This window comes from Sardina pilchardus, chromosome 3, assembly GCF_963854185.1.
Source record: "Sardina pilchardus chromosome 3, fSarPil1.1, whole genome shotgun sequence".
Taxonomy (NCBI): Eukaryota; Metazoa; Chordata; class Actinopteri; order Clupeiformes; family Clupeidae; genus Sardina; species Sardina pilchardus.
The window spans coordinates 27,631,476-27,643,360 of record NC_084996.1 but is presented as its reverse complement, the minus strand read 5'-3'; the positions used below and the strand labels follow the sequence as shown (position 1 = coordinate 27,643,360).

Genomic DNA, 11,885 nt, shown 5'->3' with positions numbered 1-11,885 from the left:
CACTAACCAGGCGACTGCGATGATCTCATCCTTTTTCTCTCCCTCTCCTCTTCCCCCCCCTCCTCTCTCCTCCCTCGTTCTCTATCTCTCCCACCCAGCCCATGCTCGGCTCTGCTCGGCTCTTCTCTTCTCTGCCTCACTCTCATCCCTCTGTTCTCCATCCGTCTGTGGAATCTCTCTTCTCTCTCTCTCTCTCTCTCTTCTTTCTGTCTCTTTTGAAAATGCCCAGTTCTCTGTGGTCTCCCTTTGATTTTAGTTTCTCAGTGCAATGTTTCCCCCCTCCACCCTAAAACACATCTGTCTGTTGCATAGTACACTGATCACACTCCTAAAACACATCTGTCTGTAGCGTAGTACACACACTGCTTGCACTCCTAAAACACATCTGTCTGTTGCATACTACACACTGACTGCACTCTTAAAACACATCTGTCTGTTGCATACTACACACTGACTGCACTCCTAAAACACATCTGTCTGTTGCATACTCCACACTGCTCTTATCTCCTTTTCATGTTGTTACACTCCCTTTACAGTGAACAGAATCAACACACATAGAGGAGGAAAAAGATAAAAGCGTCCCTTCCTTTCCTGATAAAGATGTTTCTTCACACACCACCCAAACTACCATCCCCCTCGCCCCCCAACCTCCCCTGCTTCATCTGTTACTCGGTGAGGTCATCCACCTGTCAAGGTGGATGGGATGTGAGGTTACCGTGGAGATGCCCCCTCGTGCATACACAGGCATGCCCTGCCCCTCCCTCCCTGGCTGATGCACGGGCTCCTGTGAAGTGGCCGGCCACCGCGAGCCCACCATCATATCAGAAAACTGCAGCTGCAGCAGCAACAGCAGTAGGAGCCGCGCAAAAGGGCGTGTGTGTGTGTGTGTGTGTGTGTGTGTGTGTGTGTGAATATGTGTGTCTGTGTGTGTGTGTGTACGTGTTCTGACCCCCTGAGCTCTGAGCTGAATCTGATTTTCAATGAGCTCCAATTGGCACTCTGATTTTTTTCCCCCTTTACCCACCACACCACTCCCACCACCACCCAACACCACCCCCCCACTCCCACTCCCACCACCCAATACCCCCCCCCCCCCCCACCCACAGCAGCAGCAGCACCCCCACTGGGAATGCACTGCCCGTGCCTAGTTGACTCAAAGATCAAAGGTGCGGCTCCTTTTTAGGCGCAGAAAACGGTTCATCGCCGACAAAGCGAAAGACCGAGCTGATCAGGCAAAAGATATGCAGAGCAAAATGTGCTGCAGTCCATTTCCTGTACAGACAGAGAGAGAGAGAAATACAGAGAGAGAGGGAGAGAGAAAGAGAGAGACACCCACAAGCTGTTTTTCTAGCTCTCCCATTCAAGCACTTTGTGATAAATAGACATGATGCTGCACGTTCTCTATGGGCTAAATCATCTGTGGGGGGATCAGAATGGGGGGAAAATAACCCAACTCTGGTTGCTGGATGGAAAACACAGAGGAATCCGGCGTAATATTTCACCACCAAAGCTCTTTGGTGCACGTCCGACAGTTTGGCGGAGGAGGAGTCGGCGAACAGGGCTTGTCTCATAATCAATGGCTGAGCGGTCCACAAATAACGAGTGCAAGATGAGTCCCCGGTGGTTAGTCCTCCTAGTGCTCTGTTCTGGCAAACAGTCAGCTACTCGCAGTGTTTGTCCCCGAGCGGCATTCAAAAAATACACAACAGCAGGCGTACAATCAGACCCCACACGGGGCAATGGGGGATATAACAGGAAAAGCAGTTCAACTTTCGATGCATAAGGGGGCTATTTTGGGAGGATGTGTGTATTTTTCTGGGAACACTTGAACTTTTTCACCAGCACAAAGGGTCATGTCCGAGCATCAACAAAGTCCACTAATGTCCTTCTAAATTCAACAGCAGAAATACCTGCATGTGCTTATCAAAAATCCCCCTCCAAAAAATGTCATATCATAACTGAGCACACAAAAAAGGCTTGAAATAGCAGGTGCAACCGTGCATAATGGGTAAAAAAAAAATGAGTTAAGAAATGAGAGAAGAAATAACAACAGCTTTTTACGGCTATATTTCAACACAGCAGTCGCACAAGTGACAAAGCTACAGGAAGTGAAAGAGCATCCAGGCCTTGAGCAAACAGGAAGACAGAGATGACTGTTATTTTTCAAAGCACAACCACAGTGCTCTCAGCGCTCTCAAGAGAGAGAAGCAGAAGAGAAAGATCAGCTTTGAACCTTAGATTGTCAAAAGGGGCCCTATCTGCCATGGTTTTTCACTTCCAAATACGAGTTACTGTAAGACACACTCATTCCTCGGCTCAGAAATAGTGTAAACATCACCTTTCTTTTTTGCTGAAAGGCAACAATTATTTGGTGTTCTCCTTAGCGGGAGTTTTTTGTGAGCAGATGATCAGTGTCTTGTCCTCTTCCACCTCCAAAGAGCTACCGCCACCCGCAATCTGCATCCCAGATGAAGGCCTCAGCTAAGGGGTGTGTGATACCAGTCACCATCACCTCTGTTCTGCTTGCGTGGCGTGAGCGTGTCAGCTGTGTGACGTGTCCGTTTTTATTTCGGCTCTCATGTTAACAGTAGGGCTGGGACTCGATTAAAAAAATTAATCTAATTAATTAGAGGCTTTGTAATTAATTAATCGAAATTAATCGCATTTTAATTGTATATAAATATATGACCTGAGAACAGCGAGAAGAATTTTTTTTTCACATGGATTTTTAGTATAGCCTACTATTGGATAATGACTGAATACATAGGCCTAAGCTTAAGCAACAAAAATATTGTTTATTAATAAGTCCAACAGACCAGTGCAATTTTTGCCATAAAGTGTAGCAATACCATATTTAGAAATAGTACATTTTCAGAATTCCATGTAGCCTATAGATAGGTAGACCTTCTGTAAACTATAATACTGTGGTATCCTGTTAATTGTGTCACCTGTTACCTTGAGTTGAGTTCATGAAATTGTTGTGTCCCTTTAAGGGGAACTGGGGGGCGGAGTTTACGTGTGTGCGTGTGTGCTTGTATGCGGTTCTGAGTGTGAAGTTTCTTTTAGGTCTATGAAAGTTGGACATGGATTTAGGTGCGGTGGATTACTGTTATAAGCGTGAGTTGTGGCTGTAACAGCAACTCGGTTGCTATTTGTTTAATAAATAAAGCTCAGAGGTTTCCCTCAAGTGTCTGTCCACGCTAGCAGCTAGCAGCTAGCTGCTTTATGTTTTGCACTGAGGTGATACCTGCGGTGATACGTCCTTGTTGCATAGGTTGCTCACAACCATGCTCTTATCTACGCTTCCATCGGTTCGTTTTTTGTAACAACATTTCCCAACCACGGGGCCAACCAACGCGGTCACATCAGCTTCTTTGTTCATGTTCACTGTGCCACTGTGGTTTGTTTTGTCTGAACCGAACTCATGTGCGTTACTTGGTGCTCCAGTATAATCGGTCCGTCTGAAACTCATCCAGTGAGAAACGTTCCGCGGTGCAAAAATAAATAGGCATACGATTTAAAATGCGTCAATTTTTTTAACGCATTAATGTTTGTGTAATTAATTAATCGTAATTAACGCGCTAAAGTCCCGGCCCTAGTTAACAGGTTAGAGCGTGCAAACTGCCTGAGAGACATACAGTGCACATACAGTATCAGGCACGGCTCGAGCTGTACAGAAAACGCCGGCATGCTAGAAATAGGACCGACGCCTATATTTTAAGTGACATGCAAGCATGCCTTATGGTGGTGATGACTCTATCCCAGTCAGAATAGGAAAGCAGCCTATCTACATTCACTATCACATATTATCAATATATTCTGCACACACACACACACACAAAGGTAAACAGTTGTGAATATGGCCAACCAGACAACCAGATTGTGATAACAAAAGGGTTTGTTTTTCAAAATGTGTCAACTCAAAAACATTATCGTGCCCAATGCTTAGAATGCCACTGACTCCAATAGATCAAGTAACAATTCACATTAAGAATTGAGGACAAAGCTTTACATTGTGTTCGTATGACACACGTGTGTGTTGTAAAAACACCCACATTCTTGTTCATCTTTAAGTCTACATTGACAAAGGCAGAATCCCAAAGGAGAATCCTTCTAGAATCCATATCATCCACCCTCCACCCCACCCCCCCTTTGTTCACCTCTCTTGCCCTGGGAGACATTAAACAGACCCCCATCAGGCAAGGATAGAAGCCTTCAGTGGAGCTGAAAGTCTAATACAATCAATCAATGGACAGACACCCGGTTTATCAGCCTCTGCCAGGAATGGCCACAATTTCCTCTTTTGGGACCTGTCAGCGACGGCCTGTAGAGCACCACCACCGCGGCACTATGGGAAACAAACAGTGCAAGGCCGCTAGCACACATGGACTCTTAAAGAGGTCCAAGTCATCGTGTGGCAACTGTTTGTTTGTGCGCGCTGAGGGTATTTGTTTGTCAGAGGGGGCGTTTGTTTGTTTGTTTGTTTGTTTGTTTGTTTGTTTGAGCGGTTGGTTTTGTAGTGGTGGGTGCACTGATGAAACCGCTGCGGGCGAAATGGAATACGAAGACCTGCTGACCCCGGGACTATGAGAAACTGACCCCTTGTTACTGCTTCCACGGCTGCCTCTCGCCCTTTTTCCTGGAACGGCGCGCTGTATTTCATATACGACGTGATTTATGTGCCACCGACACAGAAACGGGCCTTTACACCACAATGTTTGTCTTCCGCCCCATTCAGACTTGTGGCCCGAAGGTACCAATAAAAATGTTCCAAGGTTCCACAGCTCTTTAAAGGTTGTCTGCATAAAACCAACTTCTCAGATCGCTCATCATTTTCATAGCCCCTTGAGAAAGACATCGCAGAGTAGGCTCTTATACCCCATGTGGCTGCTAGTCAAGGCTGATCATTTTTAATAGTGTTGGTTTTTTTATATGCACCGGACACAAGAATCATAAAAGCACTGATGAAGAATGACAGACTGCACTGCAGTTTACACAACTGCACCAGCCTGGAGCATGTGCTACCAATGCAGATGCATAGGCTGCTGCTGTGTAAATACAGTAATTGTATTTTTGAATATGAGACTGTATATGAGAAATTTCTGGCGTATCGCAGTTGGGTTATAAAGACGTGGCTTCATGTTGTTCAGAAAGAAAGCCACATTTGACTCCCACTACTGTTACTACTATTTACATAGCCTGTGTGCATACATAACTATATCAATGTCTCCTGAAGAATCAAATAACCCATAAATAATACAACTGGCACACCATACTCAGACTTTATAACATACTTATTGGACTCAAGCACTCCTTGTCAGAATCTTTACATTCACAAATACCATTTCAAAATGTCTCCATGAGGGTCTCAAAACATGTGCCAGTGCAAAGCGGGTGAGCTAACACATTTACACACGTTCATAGCCTACATATGAATAATACTGGTTAATTAATAGTCAAGCAGTACAAAAGGTCACTCAGCTCTCTGTAGACTCCTCACGGATGAATTCTTCAAAAAACTCATTTCAAAGGGACTTATTATGACAAAGAGAAGTGCTGTGTCTGCTTTCTGTCTTTGAAAAGAAAGACACAAACCTCCGGCTGTCAAAGTGCGAGGCCCGGGAGCTTCGAGACCACGTGGAAGTCTTTGATCACAACAGAATATTAAAATACTGTGTATGTTGCTGCTTGCTATAAGACATATGAGCATCCAACAAGCAAGAGCTGTGATAAGGAGGGGGGGGGGGGGAACAGAACAGAACAAGAGCAACTTGAATGCATTACTGGTGACCTAAAAAAAGGCATGTGTGACTGTGGATCATGGCAATCAAGGAAATTATCTGAATTGATCTGAGGATACGCTTTAAATCATAATACTTGGGCAGTGTTTAATGGATAGCATTCTAGAGGAATAAAAGTCTGACCAATTTGTCTCGCATGCAGTCTCATTTGAAAACCACTTGTCTTGATACAATGATTTGCCAAAGCCGTGTGTGAATGGATGGCACTGCATATTTCTGCCCATTTCTCAATGTCACAGCGCCTGATTGAAAAAAGTCACTTCCTCCACAATTCTATGAAATTATTCAGTATCATACATCATGAACACATTCAGTCACACCCACATTTGTACAATATATGCATACAGACACACATATTACATTCTCTCTCTCTCTCTCACACACACACACACACACACACACACACACACACACACAGACACACACAGACACACAGACACACAGACACACACACACACACACACACACACCTACGCCATTTGTCATTTGCTTGCCTACAGGATGTGGTTTTGGATGGCAAAGGATGCTCACACTTACCAAGCACTGATTAACATAATTGCTTTCTGTTCAATATTATTAAACTTAGATGTTAAACAGTAGGCCTACAATCTTAACTTATCGACTTCAACTATTCAAATCATCTGGATTACAACATCAAGCTTATGATATCGTTTCGAAAACATTCCACGGCGCTGTCAACGCAACTTAAAAATTAGCAACGCAACTTAGACTTCTGTATCAACTAACTAGGCTACTCGGGCACTAGGCCTACTGCAAACAGAAAATTATTTCTAAGAAAAATCTCAAGGGTTTCCCTCCTTTAGGCTACTAGACTATTAGTTCAACCTAAACGTCATGCTAGCCTACTCAATGTAACAGGTTAGTCATAGCCTAACCTTCCACTTCAAAATGACAGAAACGACTCAAAAGCGAAATGAAAAACTTTCTAGTGCATATTAAAATGTCCAAATCCCCAAATAGCCTATGTCTAAATGTATAACAGACCGACGCGACTTACCTTCAAGTTTATGAATGTTGTGCTGCTGATGCTCGGCAGATCAACTGCGGTGTGCAAGGATGCAGGAAGTTTGGTAGCTAGAGCAGTCAGTCAGGGCGTTACACGTCTTCAACTTTTCAAACTCATCTGACAGTTCCTCTTCCATCGTGACAAGAGTCGAAGCGAATCTGATCTCAGTTTATAGTAGGCTATCTGACTCCCACAATGTCCGCATCGTCCTCCATACAAACATGAACGCCATTCATAACCTGAACCACTGGCCGCATGGCTAGCCTAGACTAGGCTACTACTTGAATATTAAATAATGAATATTATTTTCAAAAGATAAATAAGTTTATTATTACCAACAGAGACCACCTGGTAAGTGCTCATGCATTTTAAATGTAGTGCTGCCCTCTATCGGAGACAGAGGGAGAAGGCGAGATAAATGGAGGTAGGCTATAGGCAGTCTAGGCCTATAGATCAAGTTCAACAGCATAATTGGGCTGACTTTCACTCTCACTTTGATCCAAGTCATCTGAAAGGCAACAATCAATGAAGTATCATTTAGGATAATAATCTATTTATCTATTTTCTTCGGCAAGATCGTGCTTCTTTTGTCAGCCAAGGGCCAAGCCAAACTGGTCAATTTTCTCTGCAGAATAAATACTAGTGTTATGAACCATACATGATGAGTGCAGGGCTAGTAAAGGCGAAGAGAAAAGTGTGGGGCAGTAAAACGAATGGTGGTGAGCGGTGCTATATCACTTCTCCTGCATAGGCTAATGCATCTCAAGCCTCAGAACATAAAACGAGGGGGGATGGCTCGACATGAAAGGAGGAGAGGAACGGCTGATGCTGGAGAGAGAGTTTGCCTCAGGGCACTGGGCTTTAAACCAACCCCACCCAGCTCTGCCCTCATTCTCAGAAGAACCATCACCCCATCCTCCCAGTCCTAGCTCTCATCACCTCACCACCTCTCCCATCAAACATCAGCACAGCCACATTGTTGGCCTAATGTAAAACTGTAAAAGAGAAAGGAATATGCGGCTAAACTAGAAAACGTATAGGCTATGAACAGGTAGTAGCAGCCTAAGCTATTTTGAGAGGAATTGTATAATAAACTGTATTCTATTGAATGGTATTGAAATGCTTTGATTGCCAAGGTTAATATGGCAAGCAGAGTTGAAAAAGCGTTGTCCTTATTTGTAAAATAGAGTCACAATAATTGTGTGTCACTTCAGTTCTTTGTATTTGCCCTTCAGTATTCAAATCTAGTGCAGTGGTGGATATTTTAACTGGGCCTGATTTCTCTTTTCATGGTTGAGTAGGAGCTTTTAAAAAAAAAAAAAAAGCAGATTCCCTTCATCAGTAAACACGTTAAGAGCCATAGTGTGCGTTGGCAGTAGGAGCTCTCTAAACTAATATGCTTAGACGCGTGGCATATGCCTCGTCATGGCTGAGCCATGCTTAGACTGCTTTTTATGAATGGGAACAGGTCATTCATGTCCTCTATAACCACGTTGGTGCCAGATGTCCAAACCAGCCCCTACAAATCAGGGTTGCTCTGTATTGGACTCCTGGTACTTGCCCCCCCCCCTCACACAAAGACATCTCCTGTTGTCTGCTCTGGTAGTGGTAATGTGATCTATGCTGGAGGCCAGGTTCAAACACGGTCAATCACATTTTCGCTGCCGTGAGGGAATTAACCATAAGCACATTAGAGACCCCCCCCCACACACACACACCACACACGCACACACACACACGCAGTCCTAAGCAGGGACATCCGTCCCATATATTACCTCCTGTTCACATGATGTGAGATTGCATCCCAACTGTAAAGGCCCTATTTGCACACCTGAGAATAGAATTCTAAACATTGTGTTTCATGATGATAACTGGAAGAATAGGCTTGTCATTGTTTTACATCATAACCATGTTTGCTGGGAACTTGTTCAGCCAGTTTAAACAGAGCAATTCCATGGAAAATGTACTTTTTGTCATGTCCCTAACGGCAATGAAATGTATGAAGTGAATGATAACATTAATTTTTGTATGTATTTTTCTCATGCACATTCTTCAGCCAAAATATAAAATGCTCAAATTTAATGTAATCATTCACATCATACCATACCATCACATTTTATTGGAGTTATGGATGTGACAAAAAAAACATATTTTCCGTGAAATTGCCCAACAGCAACTAGGCCTGCTCTTCCCAATAAAATAGGTTTGAATGCACAACTAATTTTACACCCAAGACTATAATTCAAGTAGACGCACCTATTCTGTGCTGAACAGACTGTGTAATGATAAAGACACAAAGGTCACACTTATTTCAAAGTCGTGAAGGAATATTCTATCCCAATGGTGAACAGTTTACACCTGCTTCCACAAATGGCAAATAGTTTACACCTGCTTACGGCATTCATTCATCATCTTAATGCCTGGACTCCATATTGTCAAATAATCCACAGCAGGTGGTAAAGCATGTGGCGTTTCTGTCCACTGATCAGGATTTATGAATGAACCTGATGTGCTGTGTGCTGGGTGGCTGTGGTGACCCTGTTCCCCAGGTCAGGAGTCTCCAGATTGCTCTCCGAGATAATCATAATCTGACGTCCTCAACTGTGGTGGGAGTGGACGCAGCTGTTGCCCCAGCAAGGGGGGGTATTTAAACTCACCTGCCCGACTCCCTGGTGCAGCCAACAGCCCACCTGAGGAGAGAAGAGAACAGGAAAGAATCTCAGGATCATTCAGACGGACAAGCCTTGTCGTAGCTCTCAGCAGCGTTCGCAGGTAACGGACGAGCTCAAGCCTAAAGCTGATGTTTGTAAGCATGCTTATAGTTAGTTTATTTTATCTACATTCTGCACATTATATATGGGATATTTCAATCAGAATTCAATCTTGTGGAAACAACATTTTTCACGTAATAACTTTTTGTGCTGTCCTAACCATTTTGTTATTTATTATTAGAGTACCAACAGTCAAGACAACCAGGACAGCATGAACAGAAACCGCCTCAGCAGCAGCAGCAGCAGCAGCAGCAGCTCCAGCAACCTGATGGAGATGCCCAGCACTCCCACCCGAGTGGTCAACGGCCCCCTGTCGCCCAAGAGGGGACCAACCCAGTTCAAGCAGAGGATGACCCGGCATTTCAAGAGCAAGCCTCCTACGAAGGGAGTGAAGGGGTATGTATGGATGTTATACAGTACAAATAGAGTATTAAGGCAAGATCTGATAATGACGTATCGACTGGGATTCAGGCTTCCCGGAGACTTATCGGGTTTTGTGTTTTTTTCGAATAGATTTGGCGATGAGATCCCTGGCATGGAGGGTCTTGGCAGTGGTGAGTATCTATTTCCGTTACACTGGAAATGAATGTGTGTACAACAATAAGTACTTTGCTTGTAAAGATACAGTAGCAAGATCATCTGTGGATGTTTCCATTAATGATCTGTTGTAAATACAATGACAATACACTGGAAATGAATGTGTGTACAACAGTAAGTACTTTGCTTGTAAAGATAACAAGATCATCGGTGGATATTTCCCATGAATGATCTGTTGTAAATACAATGACAATTTAATGGCATAATGAAAGCTGTCTGCACAAAATGTATACATACTGTACAGTAGGCCTATATGTAAAACTATGCCTCTAACGCTCTCACCTTCCTCTGCAGACTTTACGGTGGTGTGCCCGTGGGAGGCCTTCAGCCACCTGGAGCTGCACGAGCTGGCCCAGTTTGGCATCGTCTGAGATCCGGCGCCAGACCCAACCACAACCACATCGTCCGACATCACTCCCACTTCATAGCATGGACACCCTGACCGGTCAGATGCAGTACCGCGGAGTTCTTTCTCCAGCCATACAGCACACATAGCACCTGGATGTACAGGAACACACCAGCAGGGGTGACACAAGTATGTATCTGGGTCACATGCAGACAGGTGAAGAGAGAAAGTGTGTGAGAGAGAGATTACCAGAACCATTAATTTAAATGCACACACAGTACGCCAGAAGATCATAGCCGAGCAGACTGCCTCTCCACATTAGATTGAGAGCGATGGTGTTGCTCATTGCACCTCTTCTTTAGCATACTGTACGGAAGTTGGGAGACCAACATAAATGGAGCCAAGACGAGAACACAAGCAGGCATATGTGTTACAGGAGGCTTTCATCTTAGGTAGCATTGCAGCTGAAGACCAGTGCCAGGGTATTTATCTATTCTGTGTGTACTAGAACAGGCCTGTCGTTCCCTTTAATGTACAACATGCTCCCCATGACTGGACCATTTTTGAACCTGTTTGATTAGCAAGGGATGTGACTGCTTTGAAATGCTGAGTAGGATTACAGTTGCCTTTCATTACTGCCTATATACACTACCTATACCGACATATAGTTTTTTTTTTTTTTTTTTAAATGGACTTTTGTGCTGGGTGTTAAGATAACCTAATGCTACAGTAATATATTACCTTAATTGATGAATGATTATTTATCAATTCATCATATACTGATGTTTCTAACTAAATGTACTAATTCAGTGCATACTGCTGCTATTTGTAAATTGCTTTTGTGTAATAAAATCTAAAATATATAAAAAAAAAAAAAAAAATAAAGGAACAAATGCTTCATCTCTTTCTATTCCAAACCAAACTATACCTTGACAGAATCAGAGCACCTGAAGCTCTTCTATGTGGTTTTACACCCTTTTCCCAGGAGACTCAGATCCACAGTAGTGTTTATGAACCTGACATCTTCGCGCTCACAGTGTGAGGTTACCTGTGGACACACCGTCAGCGTGTCGGGTAGAGCGCACTGGACTGTGCCGGACAGGCTTAAGCCGTAAAAAAGATTAGCCAGTGAGCCGACGGTTTAAATGAACGCTGACTGGATTAGCGGTGCAGATTGCGCTCATGCTCACCAGTGTAGACGCGCTGACACCCACGGTGAATATGGCGGCGACAGCATCACCAAGGCCAAAGCAGACAGCAATAATTAAACACTAGTGCTCACAGCCAGTTGGCTCCATTAGGTTGTAAAAATGAATTGAGCTCTGATCATGCAGTTAGTGGTT

The 11,885-nt window shown here is 43.9% G+C and overlaps 2 protein-coding genes across 2 annotated transcripts in view; one reads left to right on the top strand and one right to left on the bottom strand.

Annotated features, from left to right (window-relative positions):
- The window catches only part of arhgdig (Rho GDP dissociation inhibitor (GDI) gamma), a 37,672-nt gene extending 30,697 nt beyond the window's left edge, over nt 1-6,975 (bottom strand). Inside the window, exon 1 of the mRNA XM_062532642.1 lies at nt 6,820-6,975. The gene's annotated coding sequence lies outside the window, so the exon portion shown is untranslated. The remainder of the gene's footprint in view (nt 1-6,819) is intronic.
- Nucleotides 6,976-9,810: 2,835 nt separating this feature from the next.
- LOC134075963 (retinal cone rhodopsin-sensitive cGMP 3',5'-cyclic phosphodiesterase subunit gamma) lies at nt 9,811-10,567 on the top strand. Its single transcript, XM_062530989.1, has 3 exons — nt 9,811-9,995; nt 10,113-10,153; nt 10,491-10,567. Exons 1-3 carry the CDS (start codon nt 9,811-9,813, stop codon nt 10,565-10,567), a joined length of 303 nt encoding a protein of 100 aa, XP_062386973.1.
- The last annotated feature ends 1,318 nt before the right edge of the window (nt 10,568-11,885 follow it).

Excerpts from the sequence above, each read along its gene's own strand:
- LOC134075963 (XM_062530989.1), top strand. The coding sequence starts at position 9,811 with ATGAACAGAAACCGCCTCAGCAGCAGCAGCAGCAGCAGCAGCAGCTCC. Across the intron at positions 9,996-10,112 it reads CCTACGAAGGGAGTGAAGGG|ATTTGGCGATGAGATCCCTG; the intron begins GTATGTATGGAT and ends TTTTTCGAATAG. Across the intron at positions 10,154-10,490 it reads CATGGAGGGTCTTGGCAGTG|ACTTTACGGTGGTGTGCCCG; the intron begins GTGAGTATCTAT and ends CTTCCTCTGCAG.